Below are 27230 nucleotides of genomic sequence, written 5' to 3'. Positions count from 1 at the left end.
CATCAACCAGGTCCAAATACGCCCTGCGCCACTGTTGACACGGGGTTAACAACTTGACACTGACAGAGGTGGGCTAGGCCTGTGGCAGAATGGAGAGCGAGACAGAGAGAGAGATGGATTGGACTGTGATCGACATTCAATTTGAATTATTGCAAATATTTCCATTTAGCCGGAAAATGAGACCATTATCAAGTGTCCGTGCTGCTTGATGAGGGAGAGATTTTTCCAGAGAGTAAGGAAACATTTTGACCAGAGCTGTTTGCATACAAACTGTATCCATTTTCCAGAAACTATTTGATGCTGCAGACATGAAAACAAGCAGCGATGCATCTCGTCATCTGTGTTACCTTTGAACTAAAGAGACAAGCTTGTCAACCTAGCAGCTAGACATGAGTTATGTTAAAATTGTTTGTGAAGGCATTAAAGTTCCTTCCTCTTAGTAATCACTGTGCATTATTACACATTAAACATGCACTAATGTACAAGTGATCAATTCTGCGGCAAGACAACAACCAGAAAGTGATTAAAAACTTTTAAGAAGCATTGATTTGAAAACTACTTTGCAGGCCATGTGGAAGAAAAACACAAGCTGCAAATACAGCTGTAAATCAGGGGCTGATGAACGGCTCAGGATGTTCCCAGATTAAAGTATCTGTCCAACAGAGGCTGAGAATATAAAGTAAATCTCTGAGTGACTATGTCAGAGATGCAGGTGCAGGAAAGCGCAAGGGAAATGTATCGTGATCTCAGTCTCAGCCACGTTATCGGCTGGGCTTTTTAACACAGGGGCCAATTTAATTGCACTTAAAGCAGAATGGCAGAACATCAATCTTGATGAGTGGATCTGCATCACAGCTCTCCCAGGCCAATCTATCACTATCTATGCCTCTGGGTAGCCTTCCCCCCACACTAACACTCATACATACCCACAGTCCCTGGATGTCCCATCCATAAGCTTAAAAAAAGAAAAACAAAAAAAGAGCATTTTAACTTCTATTTTTTGGAATTATTGAAGAAGCAGTACAATGTAAGCTTCTTTATTAAAAGATAGAAGAGATGCTATTCTGCAGTTTTCTTATTTTCAACATATCCCTTGAAATGTGTGTCTACAACATTCACATGCAAAGTCAGTTTGTGTGTATGGAAGATGTAATTCGAAACAGATGTATTTGTGTTTTTTTTAACTGATGAGTTATTTTCTAAAAAGCAGGGTGATATAGATTTTTGCAAACAGATATATTAAGCTCAGGATACACAGACTATCTTCATGCTGGTTTCAGCAACTTTAATGGAATTTGATATCGATAAGAAAGACTGTGTAGAATTTCAGCAAACACATCTTTTAATAAACTCCAAGCACTGCAAAAATGAAGCCGGTGTCTTTACGTTAATTGTTGCTGTCTTCTGTTCTGTAGACAGTTTGAGTTTGTCATTATACAGTCTAACAAGAAAACATTCAATACATACTTTGTCCACATGTCCAAAAAAAATAGTAACGTGACAAAGGCCCAGAAATTGTGAGACAATTGAGAAGCATTCAGGGGAAGTGATGCCATCCTGTAACTATCTGAGTCAAATCTTAGTGTTTTTAGTCCTAATCCTAACCACATTTTCTTGATATCTAAAACGAACCATGTATTTTTCATGCCTAACTCTAACCATCTGCAAAATGACTGAAGATTAGTTCAGCAGTTTGACGAAAGCAGGGCTCAAACTTGATTCTCTTGCCTGACAGTCTGAGGTGTAATGTCACCATCCACCCCTTCCTTTGTCTTTGTAAGGGTTTTTTGAACAAGTAATAGTTATGATGTTAGTTGCAATATCATATTTCTGATGGTTTCATGTAATCAAAAATGTAAGCGGTTCACAATGTGCATTATAAAACATAATAATTTTATGTTTTTGTAGCCCAGAAAGTATAGCAATTCTATATAAAACTGCTACACTTTGTGCTGTTGACCAACAAAGCTGTTACACATTCTGATGTGTGACTGTGCTGCATTACAGAGCACTAATAGTTCTGTGGTTAGACAATGGTAACTACCTCCTGTGCCAAAAGCATCTTCAACTCTTTGTGGCTATGGAACACTTAAATACAGAGAGCATTGGCTTCATCAAGGCCATAAACCGTAAAGAGGACTTATCTAGCGTTAAAAAAGGTAGGGACAGAGCCGATAGTAAGAGGAGTAATGATCCCTTAATGTGGTGGCTACTTGCACTCCTTCTATCCGCCCCCTCTTCCCCCATCCCCAACTGCTACATTAGCAGGGATAATAAATGAGACTCCAGCATCACAAGCATAAACTTTTTATGACCCACCTAACCAGCCTTATCAAATGTGGATGTGATTACTCCATCAGGTGACAGAGGGAGAGACGGATGGATAGTGGGGACGAAAGGAATGGAGTTCAAGGGGGAACCCGAGAATGCTTTTCTGGTGGAAATAAATAATTATTTAATATCAAGCTCATAAACGAATGATGAGTGTTGAAATGTTGGAAGAGGAAGTGTGAAAAAAAAAGGATGAGGGGTAAAAAATTAGAGTAGAATGAGGGAGGTGAGGAGTGGGAGGATGGGAGTGTCTCAAGCGCTGCTTTGGGAAGTTGTTGTGAAGGGGTTGGTAAGATGGAGTGGACAGGCTGTATGAGCCCAGTGAAAGGCGCCTTTCTCCTCTACATGATAACTTTGATCCCTCCTGTTTCCACACACCAGTCAGCAATATTGTTAAGCAGAAGTTAGTTGGTTAATACTTTAACTGAGTCCCTGTAAGGAGACGAAGGGGGGAGGCACTCCCCCTCTCTCGTCTCTGATGGTAGTTTTCCTTGAAACATCTCTTAATTCCTTTTAGTATTTACTTCATACCATTGAAAACTGAGGACAAAACAACAGTTACAACTCCGAACAAGTTAAAAATATATAAGTAATAAAGCTGAATAGGCTTAAAATGGCAGTAAATAAATAAATAGGACATGTGCAAGTGTGACACCCCAATTCAAAAAGAGTTGGTACGCTGTGTAAAATGTAGATAAAAAACATTTGCAAATGTTATAAACCAACATGCGCAACTGAACACAGAAAACATCAAATGTTAAAAGTAAGACTTTTTACTATTTTATGGAAATTAGCTCATTTTGAATTCAATGGCATTTGGGACTGGGGCAGCAAAAAGTTGGAAAGCTTAGTACACTATCAGCTGGAGGGACATGCTGCTGCTAATTAGGCTAATTGACAACACATCGGTAACATCACTGGGTACAAGTAGAGCACCTTCGAGAGGTAGAGTCTCTCCGAGGTCAAGTTGGGCAGAGGTTCTGCAATCTGACAAAAAAACTGCATCTACAAACTCTCCTGGAATTTTGAAAAAAAAAAAGGTAGATACTTTGAATGTACCATTTTCTCTGGTACAAAACATCATCAAAAGACTCTGAGATTCTCACTGTTTATGAACACAGTTGTCCTTGCCATCAACAAATGCAGGTTAAAGCTCTATCATTCAATGAAGGAGGCATATGTGAACATGATCCCTCTTGGGGATAAAGCTACTTTAAAATGGAGAATTGTTCTGCAGTCAGGCAAATCAAAATTTGAAATTCTTTTTGGGAAACATGGACGCTGCACCCTCTGGACTACTGAGAAGACAGGTCATTTAGCTCGTTATCAGCGCTCAGTTCAACAGCCTGCAGCTCTGATGGTATCGGTGTGCACTGGTGCCTATGGAACTGGTTTTAGAGCAACACTTGATCCCATCAGGATGTCTCAGAAAGGCCTTACAAATTTCAGCCAGACAATGTTAAACAGCATTCTGTTTACATCTGTTACAACAGCATGACTTCGTAAGGAGACACTGGCCTGTCTACAGTCCAGACAGCATCACGAGACCCAAAATACAACAAAGAAGAAGGCCTGTTGAGCGGCTCGACTCCTACATCAGACAAGACGGGACAACATTACTAAAGGTACAGCAGCTGGTCTCCTGAATTCCCAGACAGTAACGAACTATTGTCTGTAAACATCTTGGAATGCAACGATAAGAGGGGATACTACAAAGTTCACCACTTTGTGCTTGTAGACGTGTTGCCTCACTCAAATTCAGGAAGAGCTAATATTTTCTAAGGACTAGTAAAATGTCTCACTTTTAACATTTGATGTGTATTCTATGTCCCATTGTAAATAAAATATTAGTTAATGAGAATTGAAAAACATTGCATTGTTTTCATTCATATTTACAAGGCGTACGAACATCTTTGGTTTAAAACTGTATATCGAATATATATCTTATTTTGCACATTTTCCTGTACAGGTTCAGGAGGAACTGGGGATAAATAATAGCCTTTTACCAATTAAAATGTCGATCGAATGACTGTGGAATGAAAATATTATAATATCTCTATACATTAGCACAACATGAACTAACTTTGAGACTATCTCTGCCACACTTTCTGCTCATGTCTGACTTTGAACATTCTTGAATAATCTTTTTAAAATGTCTATTTTCTTACTCTAGACACAGAGCAGAGCGTGCACACTGTAAGTTGAGCTTGATTTCAAACCCAGCCCTTTGCTGCATGTCATCCCCTCAGTCTTTCATAAAAGCTGTTAAACTGTATAGAATGGAAATTAAACCGAATGCAGCAGTTTGCAAACGATGTATTTCCTATTCCTTTTACTTCAAAACAGTAGAAACACAACATTTAAAATATTCAATTTAAGATTTTTAATCCTTTTCCCAAAGTGTTTATCTATTTTGATGCCAGCAAAAAGCTGAAAGATTAAAACTGTTGCAACAAAAGACTGTATAATAGTTGCTAAAAAATGAAAACATCTGCTTTAACATCTGAAAACTAATTAGGTTGATAGGCAACAACTCACTAACTGAGCTGCATTAATTAGATGAAAAGAGTTTCTCATTAAATCATGGGTTATGGAATTGCAAATAATTTGTGGATTTCATCATCTGCTTGTATAATATAATGGATTTAGTACAAAATCTGGAGAAAGCTCTGTATGCAATGATGAAATCAATCCTGGATGACTGATCTTCAGGAGCTTCAGGCAACACAACAATAAAAACAGATATCACTGCATGGACTCAATAATGTTTCTAAAACACTGTTGCTCCCTGAGCCCATTTATAATGAACTATGGCTGATCTGACGAAGGGCTGCATGGCGCTGTGGTAGTTAGTAGTGCTGCCTCACAGTAAGAGGGTTTCTGGTTCAAATCCCAGCTGGGGCCTTTGCAGTTAGCAAGTTCTTCCCGTGCATGCATGGGTTCACTCCGGGTTCTCTGGCTTCCTCCCACAAAAACAAAGACATGCATGTTAATTTGAGATTCTCACCCTCAGAGTGAGTGTGCCTGGTTGTTTGTGTCTGTGTGAACTGGTTACTTGTCCAGGACACCTTTTGCCCAATGGCAGCTTGGATAAAATCCAGCCCTTCCACAACCCTGGTTACTTGGATAAGGCAGTTATAGAACATGGAGGCAGTTATAGAACATGGATGGATGATCTGACAAATCAAAATTTCAGAAATCATGGATGCTCCTTCCTCGTGGAAAAAATGGAGAGTGACCAGTAGGAATTTTATCAACACAGTTCATCAGTGGATATGAAATGGGAGACTGTCCTCTTTAAAACGCGCTTGTGGCATGAGTTCATGCATTTAGATGCGTGTGAAGGGTAAAAATGGCATCTATGATGATACGGTCACGTTGTAAAAACAACTTTTTTTTCACCCTAACCATAACTGTTTTCTAACCTAAACTAAGCACTTTTGATGTCTAACCTTAATCAGTGCCAAACCACACTATGCATTCATCACGACAGCGTGGCTCTGTAGTAAGACAGCCTGTGCTAATCTGTCCTGCCTTGTCCCAGGAACAATATTGAAAACATTTGGTGGATTATAAAATGAAAAGTATGACAAAGTAGGCCTTGAGCTGTCCATAAAATCCTTTGTTAATCAGTGATCTTTACAACTGGTGAACACATTTTGGTACGTTGCTTTGTACTAATTTCAACTAAATAGTTTAAAAATTACAGTAATTACAGTTTTATTTACATTTTACACAGCATACCAACTACTTTGAAAAGAGAGTTTTCTCTGGTGAAGAAGTTAATGCAATGCAGAAATCCCACAACAGTTTTGGACACAAGCTCCAGAACAAGAATGATGTGTGTGCATTTGACTTGCTGATGTATCTCCTGGTTTTGGCAGTGTCTGTTTGAGTTCTTCATCAGGTTATGTGAACTCTCTCTGGAGACTGGAAACTTTTGGAGCCAGTAAATACTTGGCCATGTTAGCTGTAAGACTGATGGGGAGGATGCATGGTAAACATGTTTGACATGTAGTTTTTGTTCTGCCTCATTAAAGAATGGCCCAAGTATGAAGAGATCAGATTAAAGGTAATTAAAATGACAGAAACACACCATCAGTCCTAATGCAGCGGTAATGATGGCCTAAGTGTAGCTGAATGCCAGTTCCCTCCTCTTTTTCTTCCCTCCTCTCATCCCTCTCTCCAGCTCAGCTGTGGCTACTGAATCATTAACCTGCTCTGTGAGTAGGATGTGCTGACAGAACACTCTGCTATTGTGCTTCCTGTCATCTTCAGGAAATCGGGGTTTTCCCCTGCTGTCGAGGTAAAGGACCACTGGGTGATGAGCGACAGTCCCCCTCTCGGTTCCTCCCTTCATTTAGTTCTTCAATTTCTATGTTTATCTAATCTTTTTTAGCCTTTTTTACACAATATGTCCCTCCTCATAAACTGCTTAAAACACGTTTTGAGATATTAATTATCATCCTGCACCTTTTGTTGTTTGTTCACTTTCAAACTCCTTTTAACTCCAAAATGGTGGAGAAAAGAAACATAATTCTGTACAATCCCATGTGAGAAAGAGCTGCTATACTACTGCATGTATTATCAGGTGTCCTTGTTACTTTGACCACCCCGTGTGCATGCCTATGTGCCTGTCTGCGCACATACCCTGATGCATGTGATGGAGTGGATATACTCTGTCATGAGCAGCACAGCACTGACGTTTCCTTTACATGGCAGCTGCAAGACTCCAGTGATGTATCAGAGTCAGCAGAAGCATTGATCAGAACCAGGGTTAATCATTGCTCCGGGAACCCAGAAGAGATAGAGGCTGCCTGTGGAGAAGTAAGCAAGGCGAGTGGGCAGCTGCTCCACAGGAGGCCTGCAGCTCTACGGTGAAAGAATGCTGGCGAGAGGACACTGCTACGCGTCTGTTTATCTCCCTGTTCAACTATCAGCTGTTCATAATAATGGAAGGCTGTGCATTCAGGAAGCTTGTGGACCCTCTCAAGTTTTTCACGTTTTTGTAAAGTTTATGACTCATGTCATAGTAGACTTTGTACTTTTGTACCAAATCTGCTCATGATTTACCATAATGACAAATCCAAAAGAGGTTGTTGGTGTGTTTTGTTAATTAATTGAGAAAAAAGAGAGTTGTAATGTTACATTACCTATATTTCAAACCCGTCTCTGATAGGAGGTAATAGTACGTAGTTAAAGCACCTTTGGTTGCAATGAGAGCCTCCAGTCTTCTTATGAATAATACTATAAGTTTGGCAAATCTTTCTTTTGGGGGTGTCGATCATTTTTGTTAAAAATGTTTGAGGTAGGATACAGAGTTCCAGTGTTTCAGTTTTCTAACTTGATAGTCGCTTTGGATAAAAGTGTTTGCTGAATAGATTTAATGAAAAGCAGAATTTCCCAATATTTAGATGTTGGTTTCACCAGATCACAGGTTTGTGGTTCTGTTTAGGAGCTGTTCCGGGGCCTTTTTGAAAATTCGTATGAGGCTTCTGTAGGATCACATTACAATAAAACCCTGACTGGTGGAGGAATACACACTCTCTCTTCTCCATAGAGGAGCTTTGGACCTCTTTCATAGTGATGACTAGTTTATCGATTACCCATCTGACCGAATCACTTTGTCTCTGATAACTTTGTCTTTCTGTGCAGACAGATATAGGAAGTTTATTGGCATTTCCAAAAGTTTTCCACTTGAGAATGTTGGAGGATACTTTTGAAACCCTGTATAGACAAGTGTGTGTCTTTAATAGTTAAGCCCAGTCAGTCAGTTACTGGTGGATTCCACTTAAGTTGTAGCAGCATCCGAAGGACGAATGATAGTGGAAGGATGAACCAGAGCTCATGATGTCATCGCAAAGAATTTATTTTCTTATGTGAATGGAACGTTCCAGTATTTAATTTTTGCTAAGCATAACACTGCAGCTTATAGTTGCTGTGTTATTGTCGAGTATAATGTTAAGATTTATAGGACTTAAAGAAGGAACTGAATCTATATTGAAATTAATTAGAATATAGCATAATTAGGAAGATTTTGCAAAACCTTTCTGCATGCATTTATGTGTTTTAGTGTGCAAAGGGTCAGGGGCTGATGGGACCAGCAACTTAATCCCTTTAATGTCCGAAATGTGGGCAGTGAGAAGTCGGCTCTGTTCTGTGTCAACTCAGCAGAACCCCTTCACTCCACTGAGGTTTGGAGTTAATAATTCAAAAGAAAGCAGGGAAAAGAGGTTATAAGCCTGAGTGACAACGGCAGGAGTGAAAGGATGGGAAGAGTGACCACAGAGGTGGGGGAGAGCCATGGAAAGATAATAAAATTAAACATAAATTATTATGGTGCTTTAGAGATAGCATGACGTGGCAATAAGGTGTGTAATATCATCAAAAACATAAACACAGACTACACCGATCCCTCTAATCCCTCTCGCCTTTTTTCTCTCAACTCATCTCCCTCTGGGAAGATTCTCAACTGTGGCCTCATGTCACCACCATAACAGTTCCTAACATCAAAGTCCAGGATGCTTACTCCAAAATGTAGGAAACACACATGAAACTACAAATAAGAGGGGGTACAGCCACACAAGCCTACATAGACGTATATATATGTACACTTACAAAGCAACTTGAAGGAATGTCAGCAATGCCAGTAGGAAGGATGAGGGGCAGTGGGGATACAAAGAGGTTCATCTCCACGGAGGGAAAGAAAAACAGAGCAATAAAACCATCATGTCAAACCAAGAATCTGCTGATGGCACACATACATATATGCAAGTTCAGAAAGACAAAAGAGAATCTGTCAAGCAGATAAAGCCATCACTTCTCCTTTTCATCTCTGGTTTTGTCCAGGGGCGTCCCCCTTTCACCTCTTCATTGCCCCGCCAACACTTGTCAGGCAAGAGAGTCATTAATGTTTAGCTGGGCAGTGATGACAGCACTGACAGCGCTCATCTGTCTAAGAGAACAAGATGAGAGACAGGGACAGCCCATCAAAGACTGCCACTTATGGAGTGAGAGGGAGAAATTAGGGGGGTCGGGGGGGTTGAAGGTGGGCTGGATGAGGAGAGGAGCCCATCTTTCTTTGCAAAGTTAAAGGTTACGACACTTAGGTAGGCTGTGAAATGATGCCATTGTCATCTCTGTCCGACTCCCTTTTTCCATCTTTCTGTACATCCACCTACACAGCCCCCGTATCCCTACATCACCCCTCCACTCCCCTCCATGTGCTTGTCAGCAGTTTGATTCAGTACCTGCAGGTTAGTTACTCATTGAGCTGAGGAGGGACCGTAACCGGTGGAGGTGTATGGACGTCTGTCTGTGGGCAGCCACTGGTGGTTGGGGGGGCTGCGATTTGACTGACAGATCTGCCTGCATCGTCCATTCCCTCCTGTAAAGACACAAGATACAAAGCACAGGAAGTGGAGGGAGGTAAAAAAAAGCTCTGAATATGAATGGTGCACTGCAGGGGCGGTTAATAATTGGGAAGTGTTGGACTATTAAGCCGATAAGCAAAACGTTGCTAGGTTTTGTTTCATGTGCTGCTGTAGCTCTGACAGCACAGCCGTCACTTCGGATGGACCTCTAAAGAAACGCTTAGACCAGAGATAAGAGGGCTGCAAAAGGAACCGTTCAGTTGTACATGTGATGCTGCAATTTTGTCATTTTAAACAAAAATCATCCTTTGTTATTTTTCAAATGTTGTTTTTATGGTCAAACATGCAATAATAAGATCATAATTAGGGCAAACATAAAAAACAACTAAAAAACAAGTCTTTATGAATGTTTCTAAAGACTTTGTTTGTGCTTCTTCAACCAATGTTTTCCTCCATCCTTCCAGATACGTCACGAGTTAATTGAGAAGGTGCTTTGACTACCGTGACAAGTTAAGTAGAGGGAGCGAGACTATTGTCTTTCAAATCAGCTGTCAGAGTGTTTCTGCTGTCAGCACTTTGACTCACTACCTGCCTGGTTAATCATCAAGCCACACCAAGCTGCAAGCTCCTGGAGGTGTATGGCCCAACATCACACAGACCCCCCCCCCCAAAACACCTCCATCATCGCCACAACAGGACAACATCTGATTGACAGATTAGCAAGCACTGGCGCTTTTTCAAAGAAAGACGGGGGGAAAAACAGGGTGGAGAGGAGTGATTGGAATTGAAGGGGACTCGCAGAGAAAGTGTGAGGCCGAGGAGGTGTGCATTTGTGTGGGAAGGTAGGGTGGAGGAATGGGGGTTAACAGGTCCTCTCCAATAAACATGTGCTGAGAAGTATAAAGATGCACAGTGCACTGTATGAACTTGAAGATTTCCAGGTTTTTCTTCTTGGAAAGTGGTACAGACGCTTGGAGGGAGAACGTTGCATTACTGGGATTATGCCGAGGGGAGAGTATCGTTGTGCGAGTCAAAGCTTAATGGCAACCCATCTGTGTAGCTACAAAAACAAACTCAAGTGATGTCTTCATGTCAGGACATTTTCCCTTTGACTATGCTGGACCAAGAAGAGGAAGCAGGGCCAGTCTTGATAAATAAGGAGGATTTCTGTGAAAGTGAAATTGCCTCCCCTATTGGGCGTTGATGCTGCTACAACCAACATTTGAACACCCTTCTGGAAGAGGTTATCCCCACTCCAGTCCAAACCCCCTCCCCATCCCCTCATGCAATGCACACCCACTGAGGTTTGATTTCAAATGGAAAAATTAATGGGATAATAATAGCCTTAGGCCTTGCACACTTCCACACACATCTTAGTCGGCCTACAGGGGTAGAGACACAGGGGGGACCAAGACTTAGATCAATTTGCCTCACTTGGTCTGATATTCAATTGTGACACCGACACACACACGCACACACACACCAGGGACTTTTCCCATTCCGCCTTCTTTTGCACCTAAGAGGCCCCGGCTTTCAAATATTAGCACAGTGGCGGTGCGGATTTCAAATAAATAAATAAATGAGGAGGCAGTGATTATCAAATCTCCTGATAGTTCTATCAATGTGTTTCATATTCATTTTTACTTCCAGGAGAATATTTCTGCAGAAACAGTGATTTTAAGACCCTTACAAGCTGAAACAGGGGGTCAACGGAGCTCCTTTCACAATGCTTCTGCGAGCACATCAAGAGAGGGACATAGAGTAGCCATGATAAGGATTCACTTATTTTCTTCTTGTATACTGAATTGGAGACACTGTCAGAAAAGGACACAGAGTGCACTAAAGAGTATCTATGTTGCGCTCTCATTTCTGAGCACTAGAAGCATAATATTTACAGGTGTCAGGTTTTGGAGGGCAAATGAAAAATAGAAATAGCTTCACACACACACGATGTGCAGGTTTATCTTCATTTGATACAGGGCCAAGTTTGTTGCAGGCGTTATTAAATCAAAGTTAAGATTTGATGCTCTCAGGCTAGCAACACAAAAAGTGTGTGTGTCTGGCTGGGGTAGGGGGTCGGTTGTTCAGAGTTTAAAAGCGGAAGACGAGTCGGTGTAGAACTAGCATTGAAGTCGGGGATGCCTACTGGCACTTTCTGTTCAAACATGTGAGAGGACCGACCTACCGAGCTGCAGCGCCCGGGTGCCAGGATTCCTGCTCTTCCCATTTCTCCTGACTTTGAGGAATTTTTCGGTGAACAAACTCCCAGTGCTCTCCTCACACGCCTTACACCTCATCAGAGATACCTGCCTCAGCAAAACTTGAGATAGACCAAGAAAGAGAACTTTGCAGGCATTTTAGAAGTTCCTTTCTCTTGTCACCCAGAAATGTATAACATATCATTTCAAACCGTACAGATGCAGACTTTCTCTGAAAGCAGCATCTGATAGATACAAGCTACTCCTCAGGACTTCTATACTTTTACACCACCCTCCTCTCTATGACCAAACCCTTGGACAGAGAGCAGAGAAGGATTGTTGTGAAACAGCTCGAACCAAGAAGAAAAGATCATTGTGGACATTGGACCCAAAAAAACTAAAGTAAATCTAAATGTGGTGAAGAATCAATCAAACGGCAAAGAATCTGCCTTCTCTGAAGCTGTGTGCTCTGCTGGGCTTCGCTTTGAGTGACCCACAGGCATTCATATTCAACAATCTTACTGAATCTTACAGAAGTGCTTGTCTGAACCATAAAAACGATCATGTGGAGTTTCATTTTAAACTAGCCAAGGAACATAAATCTACATGTATGGGGAAGCATCATTTCCACCACAGTGCCTTCAACAGAGGAGACTTAGAGTAGATGGAAGAGGAGGTTTACAATGCACTATAAAAACAATAGACTCGCAAAGAGGTGCCTTGATTACACTGATGGCATGACACACTTATTCTAAAACAAGCCAACATCTCCATGCCTCTCAATGTGTGCCTTCAGGCACATGTAGCATTAATTGCCGCCTCTATAGAGCCTGCAGACTGCATACACCAACTACTACTCGCATCAAAGAAACCACACACTGAACTTTATGAAATTTTTATTCAGTGTGTTCAATTCTCTTCCTCCCCCCCCCTTTTCTTTCTTCCTATTCTCACTCCCCACCTTAGCCCCTTCTCTCTTTTAAGCTGCGCCACCAAACAGACAAGAAAGACTTTTTTCTGCCATGTTTTTCGGCTCGACTTCCTTCCTGCCCAGGAGCACTCAAGTATCTCGTTAGTTCTCTCATAGCTAACATCACTTCTCTATCTGCCAGGAGCAAAAACCTGATTGTGGGAAATAAGGAGAAGAGAATAGATTTTAAAAAAAAGGGGTGGGGGCTGACATAAGTTGAGTGGGTGAGATTCTCCGTAGAGCAACATATAACACAGTAATTTAATTTAGCTGCGGTGATTAGAGATAAGAGGCTCTAAAGGAAAGAGATGTAAGAATTTTCTCTCCCTGTAGACAACGCAAAGGGCCCAAGTTTCATCACAAAGTTGCCACATGCAAAGACATACTGTGAGATAACTGTTGGTATGACACACCACTGCCCTGATTTCTAAAACATGAAGGTTTGTAGAAAGCCTTAATCAATATACCCTGCAAATCCTTTACACTCACACACTTTTCCTCCTTTTTTCTGATAGTGACAAATCAAACGAATCAAGTCTGTCGATGCATCATGCTTTGCTTTCAACTGCTTTGGCTCGCAAATGCGAACACACACACACACACACACTGTGATCATCCATCAGCGCTAAGTGTTGTTTCTTCCTCCACATGTCTCATACACATCGATATAAATCACTGGGCCTGATTTTTGGGGCAAGGGTTTAAATAATTAAAGGCCTTTAATTTATCAGGATTTAGAACCCCCTGACAGTAGCGCTGAGAAAAGAGAATGAGAGATATATTGAAGCAGGAAACACAAAGGCCCTATCACATTAGGAACATGTATACAATTATTATGAATTCCTGCTGGAGAGAAAGGAAATGGAGATCCACAGTAGGCCCAAGAAGAACCAAAGACTGGGTAAAAAGGCATTAATGTTCGCTCTCGAGCTACTTAGTCTGCATGTAAGGAGTTTTATTCACCTGTTGGCAGAGGACAAATGCAATGTTACTGTGAAGATTTGTATTACAGTATGAGGTTGATCCGAGACAATTACAAGTTATTGGAAAACATCAAGAGACAAAATTCACATTTAAAAACAAAAACAAAACAATCCAGTAATAAAAACATTTCTTTTTAACTATACATGCTGTCAGTTTCAGAAAGCATCCAGATAATAACATGGATTTTGTTGTAGAGATATAAAAGCCATGACAAACTTGGGTGTTTTTATTTAGACTGTCCCAGACACTGGACATGAGAAACACACTACAGCAAGTTACATGTCAAGTCACCTCTTCAACTGCCTAAACATAAAGTTGTAGGTAATGTAGGCCCAAGGAAATCTCAGCTTTTAAACACCTTTGACAGTTTTGTATGCTGCATCTGGGAAGAAAAAAAAAACAGTTATAAACTAAGCTGGAGAACAACAGTTATAGAATGAAATCTGTGTTGATTGATTGCAAGAGCCAGGAGGCCGGTGAGAGTCAGCGGTTATCACAGACAGTCAAGGTAGAATTCTACTGCCCTCCTGTGGCAAGAAACATGCAAATTTCTCACCAACAGGAGTGGGGGGAAAAAATGATTAAATCCCACACTAAACTATAATAATTCACTCAGCTTCTCCTTCTTCATCCATTCCCAGGATTAACTATTAGCCCTATAAATTGTGGAAGTCAGAAACAAGATCTACCAGAAGGCACAAAGACATAAGGGAGGAACACTACAATGAAGCAAACAGCCATCTCTGACTTTGTTTGACTCTCATATCATTTATTCTTTCCAGTAGATCTCTGAAGAAACACAAAAAACAAAACAAAACAAAAACAGACAGCTAATCCGATTTTCTCTCGTGAGTGTTAACATGCACAGCCATTCTGGAGTAGAATATTACTGTATATATTATTGTTGCTTGAGTGAAGTTTCTCATTTGCTAGCAAAAGTTAGCCACCTAGTGGTCAAACCCTCCTATTACATCAAGTATTGACAACAGGGATCTTTATCACAACTTTGGAAGTTTTTGGTTATATGACACCAGGTCAATACTGACCAAACACTTAAACATAGTTAAGGAGATACTCAACAAACTATCAAGTCTACAGACTCAGCTGAGGGAAGAAAGTATCACACCAGAAACACAGCATCACTGGTAAATCAAACAGTCCAATATGTTGTTTTAGCCATATTGCCTAATTCATTTCTGAATATTAACCTATAGATTCATAGATACAATACCAGTTCCCTGCGAAAATAATCACCCATAGTAATCAAGTACCACCATCTTCAAGAAAGATGAATGATGATACAGTGTGTTTTTGTGTCTTTTCAAGACAATCTCCTCTTCCCTTCTCCGCACTGCTGCTGCTGCTGCTGCTGCTGGATTGTTCTTCCCACTTCAGTTGTCCAAAAGGGAGCGCTGTAAAGCCTCCTGAATCATTGTGTGCTCATCTGTGGAGTAATCCTGTAGGATGGGGGGGGGGGATAAATAAATAAATACTTGCGTGGTCACTTGACAAACATGAAAATAAACTACAAACAGTGCCTTACTTACAACAAATGTATCATAAGAGAAAGTGTGTCTGATCTTCAGGTGCTGGAAAAAGTCGGCACTCCTGTAATTAGGGTCTCCCCAAGGCATTGAGGCACAGATAGGGCACACCTAAACAAAGTGAAAGTGGTAAAGCGCCCCTCAACATTTTATTGACCGTGACTGAATTTTTTAAAAAGTGGCCTGAAGCCGAAGAGCAACTGATAGAATAAATGCAGAGTGTTTATTTCTTACAACTTGGCGAGTGTCACGAGCATGTTGGGAAGTGCAATGTTCAACCAGGCCATCCTGGTCAAGGTTCTGGCAGGTACAGTAGGGGCAAGTGAAGGTGTAGCGATTTGGCACTGGACTGAGGGGGAAAAAAAAAAAAACAGATAAGAAGACGATAGCTGATCGTAATCACAATAGGTCTGTGAGCATGTATTCCACTGGAAGCACCTAGTGAGTGTTACACTGCAGAACAAAAGCTCATGCGGTTCTGGGCATTCACATATCAGATCCTAAAACCAGCTACATGCCTTCGCTATTGGCTTATCGGATTCGTGCAAAAATCAGTGAAGATGTGGAGTCAGCCCTATCTTAAAGTACAGTTCTAGTTAGAAGAAAGCTTAAGCTCTGCTATTTTTCAAGGGCAGGATGAATGCACAAGAAACATCTTTAATGGGGGGGAAAAAAGAAAAAGGAACAGGACAATCAGGAAGTTGCATGGTTAGCTTAAAGGACTGATAAATGATCTTACAAACTTCTGCATGTCGTGTACAAGCTACAGAATCTCTGCAGAAACGAACTCACAGCTCATAGCGCTTCTCGGACAGATATCGTGCTAAACATTAATGGCTTCACCGCTCTGTTAAAGTGACAGTCACTCACACACGGGTGCGTTTTCCATTAAGGTTTCTCACCAATACTTCCGACATGCCTACGAAAGTGGCAGAAAGAGCCAAGAGCCGTGTGTGTCATTTGGCATTTGCACGAGATTGACCAGTCCGCGAAGTGAGGTATGACACAAATGATCCTTCAAGAGTCACCGTTTTCTCGAGGAGGAAAGTCGGGACAGTGCTGCTATTCAATGATTTGATGAAGCGATCGTCGGATTTCTCAGAGCAGCTGATCATATTGATAAGAACCCCGCTGCTGCAGGCCATGTTAAAAGTGATAAGTATATGATACGAGGTCTGGTCCAGTCTGACAGCGAACTCAAGATGCTACAGAGGAGCATCCAGGGGAGCGGGGGGGTCTTTCACACATGACATGGACACGTTCAGCTGGCACCTAACGAATGGAAAGCAAGGCATGTGTCAAAGGGGCTTTTCTATGTGGAAAAACAGAGAAATTTAGACTCATCCCTCTGCGTGTGAAGGATTTTAAGATGAAGAGCATGATTTATTCAGAGGATCTAAATCTGAAGTTCCACTCACTTTGAACCTTATGGCAGGGGCACACGTGCACCATCACGTGCGTGCTGCCAGACAGCAAACACGGACGGTTCCAGTCTGCATTTGCAACCCATCCCGTGTCAAAACTCTTCACTGAAATCAATACGATAAAATAAACAAGTATATCGCAGCAGAAACAAAGAGATTAGATCTTTTCCTACAGCGAACACAGATTAAACCCATTCCCACCGACCTCCAAAGCCAGATGTGAGCGGGGTCGTGGACCAGAGTGAAAAGGGCCATAAAACCAATGCTCACCCTTATCTGTTCACATTAAAGCATGTAACACTAACGCAGCACTATCCTCGGGTGTGCTTTTTAGATAACATGCCAACTTTCTTGAATCAGACGTGAGGTAATGAACAAGCATTGGTTTCCAGTGTGGTGACACCGCACAGTCTCTCCTTTCCACAAAGAGATGAGAAGTTCAGCTCAGCAACTGTTTCTGCGGCTGACAGAACCTTACACACAGGGCAGCAAAGCCCAGCAGGGTTTTCAACAGGCTGAGTGGAAGAATGTGCTCATGCAGCCCTGCAAGTGGCCAGTATCGCATACAGCAGCCTATTGAACTGAGTTTAGCAAAGAGTTTCCAGTCATTATCACTGTCCCTCACCTATTGACGGCAGGCTGGCTCTGGGCAGTGGTCCTCACACCCTCCTCAATGTACTCCTGGTATTTTGAACAGGCTGCTGTGTGGCTTCTCATCTGAGAAAGGCCAACCTTGGGAGAAAACACACATTAGTGACTGGCACTGCACGACAAAAGTAGTTTTCTCAAGGTTCATTTTAGTTATCATTTGAATATAAAACCCCAAGTTCAGTGTACGATTCTGTGTAGTTAATGAATGATCTACCCAAATCCAGTTCACAACAAACCAGCAGGCGACGTTATGGTGCCTTTTTAAGCTTTTTTTAATTAAACATACCTGAACTCCACATCCCTTACATGCTGCCACCGATGATTGGATGAGGGCCTCTAGATCAACAGCTCTTGTCCAGTGTCCCAGAGTGGCTCTACATACAGCACACACGGGCTTTTGTGGACGCAAGCATTCTTGAAAACAACTCTGGCAGAACCTAACAAGAAACAGGGGGAGGAATGTGAAAATAATAAACAAGTTAAAGGGAAAAGGTCTCAGAAACTGACAGTTTCATATGGGCTCTAGTTAACTGACTGCATGCGTACTCAGAATCTGTCATAAAATAGGCTGTTATGCGGTGTGTGACATGAGAAAACAGATGCTCGTTGTCACCAGTTTGTTGTTCGTTTTTAATGCTCCTGACTCGAGCTTCCTGTAAATCTGACGGAAAGTCCCCACCTGAAGAGGGCGCAGGGACTTGTAGTTCTTTACATCGGTTTCACGAGTTATTGCAATAACGATCCACACTACAACTCCCAAGCGAGGCCTTCTCTTTGATGTAAACAAAACTGAAACTGATTTAGCAGGCTAGAATCGGTTTTGCCACATATTCGTGCAAGCAAAGCAGAATTTCCAAGTCACAACGCAAGCAGGCACACGTCAGGTCGATGGTTTCTGACTTTGGGGTCAGCAGTGTGTTTAAAACCCAGACTTTGCCTTCATTGTTTTTAACTCGTATCATTGCATCGCTGGTGGCAGACGTGGGATAGGGGGAGGGTGATCAAAAACAAGACAAAATACTCACGTATGTCCGCATTGTGTTGTTACGGGACTCTCGAAAATTTCGAGACACACTGGGCAGATAAATTCGGACACGTCGCTGCTCCCATCAGAGACGATTTTCTTGTGCTGCGCTGCGGTAAAACCTCCGAGCATCGCCATTTCTTTTCTTCACTGAGTCAGTCCCGAACAGCACCGACCGTTCCCGTAACGACGTCACAGGCTTCTGTTTTTTTAAGCTCGAGGGCGGAGCTAACGCTGGAATGAAGCGAGACTGTTCAACACATGATAATGTTGTTGTACGGTGTTGACCTAAAGTGGCAACACAGTCACTGTTTAACTTGACATTTCATTGACATTATCTGATTCATCCTCAGTTAATCTTTAATTATAAATAAAAAGTTAGCAAATCAAATGTGTCTCTTGTAAAACGTGTTTAGCCAGTATCACGAGTTCCCATGCAGTATGGAAAACTGTGGAATTTGGTTTTAGTCGTTTCTACGTCTGGGTAAGTATTACAATATAGAAAAGAGAATATTGAAAACATCTAAAGTTGTATTTCCACTGCTGGTACTTTTTCCAGGAACCAGGATCTTGGGGTCCATCCCCCCTCCATTTCGACCGTAAGAACCAGGAGCTAAAGGTTAGCTCCCATCTGTTAGGGAAGTACCAGGGAGCACTTTTGGAAGTACCCTTAAGTAATCTTAGGGGATGGGGCTTGCAGAGCTGAACATTTTCTATTGGTGGATTACTCCCAGTGGGTTTTTCCCCTCACAGCTTTCTGTTTTAGTCATTTTTATGATATCCACAATAGCTCATATAATCTGTTAACTGTAAATTGTACAACACAGAACACTTATTACACTGCACTCAACTCCTAAACTCGTACAGTTGTTTTGGCAACAGCAAAAAGGAGATAGCCAGGACTTAGATTGTGACAAAGACAGCAGTTAAATCCGATCGATAAAACATTAACCTGTGATTGCTGTGCAGTGGCTTTGCTCAAAGGCACACATGTGAACATCTAAAACCCGGAGGACATGTGTTACATCAGATTTCAAACAGATGGAGCTGAAGGCCATTGCCTCGTGTTTTTTACTGGTGAGTGAGGACAGCTTGAGCTGCAGTGATCACGCGAGCTCCAGTATGAGAGATAGCTACAATTGTGACAAGAAAGCAATGAAATCAGAGCATTAAAGTTTTAATTTCTGGTCTATTTACAGCAGTTATGCTCTAAAACACATATAGAAAAAAATACCCCAAACCCCCACAGAAATATGCAGCATGGATAGATTTTGAGTAAACAAGCTGTAGCGCTACTTCTTTGTTTGTGGGTTGGTTTGGGCTCTTGGGCAGAGCACCATGTCTGTAGATACAGCAGAGGCCACCATGGTCATAATAAAAATGTGATTTAGAACAATAAAATGTAATTTTCTAAGGCTCAAACAAAATCACCCTAAACCCATAAAAGTGTATAACATGGAAAGATTGTGAGAAAATACAGGCGAGGACTTCCTGGTTTTAATGTCCTCGGACTGGTGAGCACAGGGGTGGAGCAGGCAAAATTAATCTACCCTGAACCTGCAGGCTACAGTAGCCCGTCAGGCTAGATTAGGCTTAAGTGGAAGAGGAACAGACCCAAGGCTGAAATAATGTTTTTGCTCTTGGTAAAACAGCTCTGGGCCATTTACGTTCTGAGTGCTGTTAGTCAAACTGTGCTCTTTTCTGTTTTGTAAAAGATAAAATGTATAATTTCAACAAATAAATTAATTTAGTTTCGTGAAATCTTTTTCATGGTGTTCGGAGCAATGCAGATAAATTGTTCCTCGCTGCGTGACATCATGTGGGCAAGAGACTGTTTAATGTTGGGTGTAAGAATTCTAAGTCTGAAAACATTTAAATACAGAGATCCCAAAATGTTTAGGAGAAAATAAGAGGACAAATGACTAAAAATATCGGTAGAAACTGCTCTCTCACAAATGCAGCTAAGACCCCTTGCCTTGCTATTTCAGTCCACTGTGTCTCTGCTTGAGCTCACTAACATTCATGCATGTTGATGTTTTTTTCAATACTCTCATATCAAATATTGTCCAAAAAGTCTGAGAGTTCAAATCAGGGAAAATACGGAATTTTGAAATGGAAAACGATTTTGAATTTGAGCCTTGCATGATCTCCTTTTTTCCTACGAAGAAAATAAAGAAAAATAGTACTTGAATGTAACTTATTGGATGCTGGCGCTGTTGATGGTTTTTGCGTCCCCTCCTTTTTAGCACGTGGGTCCGTAATGGTGATGACCTGTCATGACCGGGCGCATGCGTACTGCGTTTAAGGGAATTTTCAACAGCTGAGGAGGCGTAGCTAGCCGTGGCTAGCACTTGTTACAGGTAAGGTGTAGGGATGTGGCATTCGTGTCTCGAAGATGATGTATTAATTTAGCAGAAGCGTAATAACACTCGATCGTACCATAGTTATGCCGTTATGACTATATATATGTTGAAAACTGACTCTGAGCTTGCGAAAGACCTCCGTGTAGCGATGGAACGCCCTGCTAGCTAAAAGCAACGGTTAGCTAGCCAGCTGCGCTGAAATGGGCGTTCACTGCTTAGCTTATACTCTGTTGGGGGCCCATGCCAGCGATAGTGTCGGGATTGAGAGTCATGGAGAATCAACGTAAACGCTGCTCGAGGGGGTAATCTCGGTCATTAGTGCTAGTAACTGATTCTGTCGTCACTGATGCGCATTGAGGAAAAGTGTTGCTGTTGCTTGCTAGCTCCCTTCACGGATGCTCACTGTGGCTGTGAAGATACTAGAATAGCCGGTCAGCTTGCCAAGGGACGACGAGCCCTTTCTTCCTCTGTTGGGATGAAAGCCTCATGGCACACTTCAGTGGTTCCATAAACATTTAATCTTTCGGGTTGTTAGTTTCACTACCTGAAGCTCGGTGCGCGTTAATAGGGCTCACAGACATGCTGCACCGATAGTTTATGTATTCACTGGCACAACCAGAAATGCAGGACAGAAAAGAAATGTGATTCATCCCAACCCACTCATCTTCACTATGATTCCCCTAGTTAATTCTTGCTCGTTTACATCATGATAACAATGCGCATGTCTAACCTTTTAGTTGTGTAGCTGACATAAAACAACCCACGCGATGCATCTTCACAGCATCCCACTCGAAGCAAGATATTGCCTCAATTTTGTGATGCCTCTCTCCTTATCTCGTCTGAACCATTTAGAACTGAGTTAGTAAAAACATATTTTTTCTTCCTTAGTTATATTCCTTAGTTCCTGTATATCTTGATGGGAGATTTACATGTTTCTAATGCTGATCTCTATCATTACAGCTTGGAGATGCCTGAGAAGAATCTCACAATCCAGAATGTGTCTTCTAGATGAGTGACCTTGAACTCTGTGGATGCTGGAGCCAAGAAACTGAACACATTAAACTCTGCATTAACAGAGAGCAAAGCAAGAGTTCCTTCTGACTTCATCTTGCATGACATAGGCCTGTTTGTCTGGAAACAATTAGGCTTTGAGCCCACACCAGAGATGCCCGTGCGGAGGCATCCGTAAAGGCTGAAGCCCAGCTACGCCAACTAAAGCACCAGGCAACTGCATTTCTTGCTTAAATGACGTGCTCTTGAGTGGTTTTAAAGTCGCACTCCTCCCTCTTATCTCCAGAACATTGAAACTGTGTGCGTGCTGGGGTGTACAGTGAATTATGGTGACCAAAAATGGTGCTTGAATACAGCATCCTGGTGCAGGGTGTGCCTAAAGGGGGTAGGCTCTCTCAAAAAAGTGTATCAGCTGACTGATGGTCTGCTGCCAATAATGGATGCTAAGTTAAAAGAGGACCTGTTTCGGAGGTATGTGACAGCACTGGAGAGGCGTCTCGAGGAGGGGGCTGAATACACGGGCATTGGAACCACACAAGAAGGAGACAAAAGTAGACACAAGGACAGTGAAGCGCTGCTCTCCACAGCAACAGCTCTTCTCGGAGCCTACCAGCCAGATCCTGGACAGCGATTTCGCATGGTGCGTTTCTATGAGGTGGTGGAGAACTCGCTCCGCAGCCAGAGAGGAGGCAACATCAAGAGCCTGGAGAGAGCCTTTCACACCCTGGAAACCATCTGCACCAATCTCTTGCTCTTCCCCTGGAAGAAGGAGTTCAGATGCATCAAAGTGAGTGTAGTTTGTTGTTGTCACATTATTCTCATATTGGGGTTTAGAGCTGGACAAACAACATTTGCTAACTAATACACAGCCAATAAAATTGTTAAGCTTATGCTTCCGTAACACAGTCTCAAAACTAGCTACTTATTTTGCAAACGGAGATGGGTTGTTGCAATCATTCCTATAGAAACATTTGGTGTCTTTTCACTCAGTTGTAATACCTGTCACTGGTCCCAAGACCCTGTTTATGTTCTCATATTCTCATTTATTAAACACCCAAGCAAAGACTATGTCAGATGCGTTGATCAGTTATTAAAAAAAACATTTTCCAATTTCAGATTATCATTTGATGCAGTTATTACATATTTGGGCTTGTTGACGGGTACTTCAGTTAGTTTTCGTCTTTGCTGTTTATCTGCTCTGCCTTATGTCTAATATGCTTTAGAAAGCTTCTTATAATGATGGAGCAGATATCACAGGGATTTCACAAGAATAGCACAAGGTCATTTTTATTTCAGATTTTAGATTTAAATGTCAATCCATCTTTATCTAAAAGGATTTTAATGCTGACTTACCAATTTGTCCTTTTAGACCTTCACTGGCCCATACGTGTACCATCTGCAGTCTGCCATTTCTGAAGCTGAACTCCGAACTCTAATGCGCACCATCGGATATGCCTGTGACCATGATTCGCAGTTCTATTTGCAGGAACACTCAGGGGGCGCTAATCATCTACGGCAGTTGGCGTTTGAGCTCTTCCTGGCCCAGGCAGAATGTTGTCTTCTGGGAGAGATAGTGGCTCTGGCCCGTGGGTCAGCCTCAGAGCTTGAGGCTGTGGAGCTCCGCAGAGGTTGCAGAGATGATGCAGCTGGCTGTGCTGAGGCCCTCCGCAGACGCGACAGCCTTGGGGCAGATATGGCTCGGCTGTCTGTGCGACCATTGGATATAGAGCGGCCTCATGCCCATCACCTGAGGCGAGGGAGCCGACCATCGAAGTCTGTGGATGTTACAGATGGAGCTGGTCATTGGCACGCAGCTGTAAACAAGCCTATTTTGAAGGCCTCGTTGAGTCTAAGGAAGGAGCCTCTGTTTGTGGATACAGAGGAGGATATCAAGGATGAGATCATCAGGCCGAGCACCTCAGCATCTTTTTTCTCTGTTGCAGGCCCACCATCCTATAGTCCTGTTGCAGACTTTTTCCCAATTCAGTCACCTCCCCCATCTGACCCCTACACATCGTACCATCTGACTTCTTTGGATGAGATTGACCTGTACACGGAGAGAGGTGGTGCTGGGACAGGAGGAAGACAAACCCCATCTCGACCTCCATCCAGAGAGCCTCGAGATTCAAGGGATGGGTGGCTGCTCAAAGCTCATGGAAGTGTTAAGTGTCAGGGCTGTGGGCTTGGCTGCTCCTCAATGGCCTCCTGCCAGAGGTGTGACATGATTCTTTGTTCTGCCTGTCATGATGTGGACCCTTCCCCTTGTTGTGGCCTCCAGGACTACCACCCTAAATCCCCACGACCCCTTGATGGATACATTCCAGTCAAGGAAAAGCTCTCTGTCTACTCTAACACTCATTCTCACTCCCATCTCCATCCGCACCCCCTAACACTGACTCACTCACATTCTCATCCCCACGCTCACCCTCAGATGGTGGAGAAACCCCTCATACCTACCAAGCTGTTTCCAAGCAAGTCTGTTGCCTTGACAACACCAAAGGGAGGCAGTAGTGAGCGACTAAGCATGGGAGGACCGCGGTGTGGGTTTTGCAACAAGCCAGGTGCATCACACACCTGTGTGAACTGCTCGAAGGTGTCATGTGACTCATGCATGGGCTTGTATGCTAAAGATGTGTGTACCCGAAAGAATCCTCAGCACAGCTTTGTGCCCAACCATCAGCTCAACTTTAAATCTGGCACCATAACTCACCTGGTGTACCGATGAATAAGGCAGACAGGATACCCCCCCTTCTCCCCCTCCCCAGCTTGCAATGTAGTCTTGTAAAATTGCTTTAGCTTTCTTTTACGCTGAAACTATCTTCCCTTTCATCCAATGGTGTTTTCTCTAACCCTGGTACACCAGAGACATATCATCTGTGCATCTCTCTGCCTTGTACAACTTCAGGCCTTTTACCTTTTTTCCCTTCATCTTACTTTGCTACCTGCTCTTCAGTAGTCACGTGATGTTGTAGTGCTTCCCAGTGTCTTCAGATTTTTACCCTCCTCAAAAGGAAACTGGCGATAAAAGTTTTGATTTCATCTCCCGTTGAACGGCGTTCGTCCACATGAACATAAGACTTTGCCTAAATGCTCAATTAAAAATTCCTCTAACAAAAAAGAATATATAATATATATGTATATATACATATATATATACAGTATATACATTTGTGTGAGTGTGAGTGTGTGCGTGTGTGTGTAGCAAAGACCTCTGAGCTTGCATTGTGATAAAGGAGATCTTTTTAAACTTGGAGAAAATGTAGAAAAAAACATACACTGGAAGTCAAATAAGTCAATAGTATATATATTTTTAATTTATTCTCTAGAACAATGTGAGACTGTTAAATGAGCACGAGGTCTGGCATTGGGATTGTTTGGGAATGCATATTATGTGTGTGGGGTGGGAGATATCTCTAAGGAACACAGCGAGACACTGGTAAGATGCCATATGTTCTATTTAAAAGATTATGCCTTGTAAATGAAGTTTGAGTTGTTTCTGGCTGAGGCTTAAATGCTGCTGATGACCTGACATTGAAGATGCGTGGCATCGGTTTCTTTCTGATAGTTGTGTCAGTTTCAGCCTCCCCTTTCATTGCACTCCTCAAGCCTTGGCGGTTCATGATGTGGCAGTGCCCTCGCACCATCTCTGGCTGGGACACGGGAAGTCTGATGCTGGGCTACAAATCAAGTGTCCACAGAATGCGTGAGTTTATCGATTGGTTTAAGGCAGTATGAAAGGTTCTGTTCAAACATGGTTTCTGTCTACCTCAAATGGCATCAGCTTACACACCCAGTTTGACGTTGTGGTTTCAAACTAGTCCACAAAATTGAAAACAAAACGTGTTTTCTGTTATTTGCAACTTGTGTGTTCGCTTAGGAGACACCATCCCCTCATACAATGAGCGGATTCAGTCACTTCTAGAGGTTTATATTCTACGGTAATCCTGCCATCCCTGCTGTTCAGATGGTGTTCTGTTATGTAATTGGTTAAATTTTTTACCATCTCCAGTCAGCAGAAAGAAATGTTCTGCTACAGCTAACAACTGTAACCCAGCAGCATGGTTTTGAAGCTTAAAGAGTCATTAAAAAAAGTTTTTTTTTTTTTTTTTTACACATTCATTGACAAACGATGTTTATCGTCGGCTTAAATTTTCAGTTGTATAGTTCTGTAGGTCGTGTCCCTTTTGTCCTATTGGCAAAGGACAGAAGGCTCTTAAAGAGTTTGGGTTCAGTTAAAGCTTTTGTAGTCCTATTTGAACATCTGCAGTTTTTAATTACACGGCTAGAATGCTTTTGCTTTTTTTTTTTTTTTTTTTTTTTTTTGAAACGGGGAGATCACCTGCATGCACAGCATCGTTATTGCTAGTTAAGTTCTCAAAACTTTCCCAGCCAGCCGGCTCTAAGGATGTTTTTAAGACACTAAAAGCCGCTCTATATGATGCTGGACAGCTATTCGATGGATGGGAATATACAGTTAACTGCGGTGTGCTTGAAAATGCCATCCATTGCATCGAGGTGAATTCTCCCTGCTTACATTTAAGACTGATGCCCATACATTTAGTGGGAACCTTTTGTGTTTAGACTTTCATTCTTCATGTAAGACACAAACAATTTTATATTGCCATTGAGAGTCACCAAGGGCTAATTTTAAACCACATTTCATGCTTTAGTCTGGTTTATTTTGACAGGCTACTTGGGCTGCCGTAGCCTTTACATCCTGTCACGGATAACCTCTTAAATGCCTTAAGCTTTTTCCTCTCTCTTGTTGCAGAATATTTCGTCTTCTCTGTTCTGTGTCTTACCGATCTCTAGGTTCAACGTTAACATGTGCTTGCCAGGCCTCACAAGCTAAAAGGGTTTCGGTGACAGTTGAGGGATGTTTTCAAATGAAACAAATTACCGCGACAGAGCATTATGGAGGAGATTTGAGATGGAGCACACCTACGGTGAATAGCAACAGAATAATGCAGCAGTTTACATTTTGTACGCCTTGAAAAGGGTAACTTTTTTTTGCTTTCCGGTTAGCTTACATTCATCACCCAAACTAGCAGTGCTTTGAGGAAGTGATATCCAATGTTGTACTTATTTTAATTCCTTTCCCTCAAACCTGAAATCCTAAAGAGGTTTCACGTCTTTATCATGTTAAAACTTTAAAAAGGGATGTTTTAATACAAATTTAATGTGCTTTTGAGGTTCTTTGGATCAACTTTAGTTGATATCGGTGACTTTAGGGGAATTGTGCAATTTTTCTTTCCATTCAACAAAGCCTTTCTACGTATTTTGATTATTTATCATAGATGTATTTCCATTGCTCAGTTTGAAAATCATACCAGCAACAAAGATGACTTGCAGACATA

General features: G+C 42.1%; 2 protein-coding genes across 2 annotated transcripts; one reads left to right on the top strand and one right to left on the bottom strand.

The window, feature by feature from the left end:
• Positions 1–13810: 13810 nt before the first annotated feature.
• Positions 13811–18705, bottom strand: rnf114 (ring finger protein 114). The gene is made up of 6 exons (XM_072366747.1): positions 18501–18705; positions 17762–17912; positions 17450–17556; positions 15635–15749; positions 15404–15511; positions 13811–15313 (listed from the first exon to the last, which is right to left on the bottom strand). The coding sequence occupies exons 1-6, from the start codon at positions 18635–18637 to the stop codon at positions 15248–15250; spliced, it is 684 nt and encodes a 227-aa protein (XP_072222848.1). The 5' UTR covers positions 18638–18705; the 3' UTR covers positions 13811–15247.
• Positions 18706–20804: 2099 nt separating this feature from the next.
• On the top strand, positions 20805–26542 carry spata2 (spermatogenesis associated 2). The gene is made up of 3 exons (XM_072366919.1): positions 20805–20859; positions 21823–22660; positions 23243–26542. Exons 2-3 carry the CDS (start codon positions 22310–22312, stop codon positions 24596–24598), a joined length of 1707 nt encoding a protein of 568 aa, XP_072223020.1. The 5' UTR covers positions 20805–20859; positions 21823–22309; the 3' UTR covers positions 24599–26542.
• Positions 26543–27230: the final 688 nt, after the last annotated feature.

This window comes from Leuresthes tenuis, unplaced genomic scaffold (genome assembly GCF_036924035.1).
Source record: "Leuresthes tenuis unplaced genomic scaffold, fLeuTen1.0.hap1 SCAF_16, whole genome shotgun sequence".
NCBI classification, from domain to species: Eukaryota; Metazoa; Chordata; class Actinopteri; order Atheriniformes; family Atherinopsidae; genus Leuresthes; species Leuresthes tenuis.
Note: the sequence above shows the minus strand (reverse complement) of the source record. Positions and strands in the feature narration are given on the sequence as shown.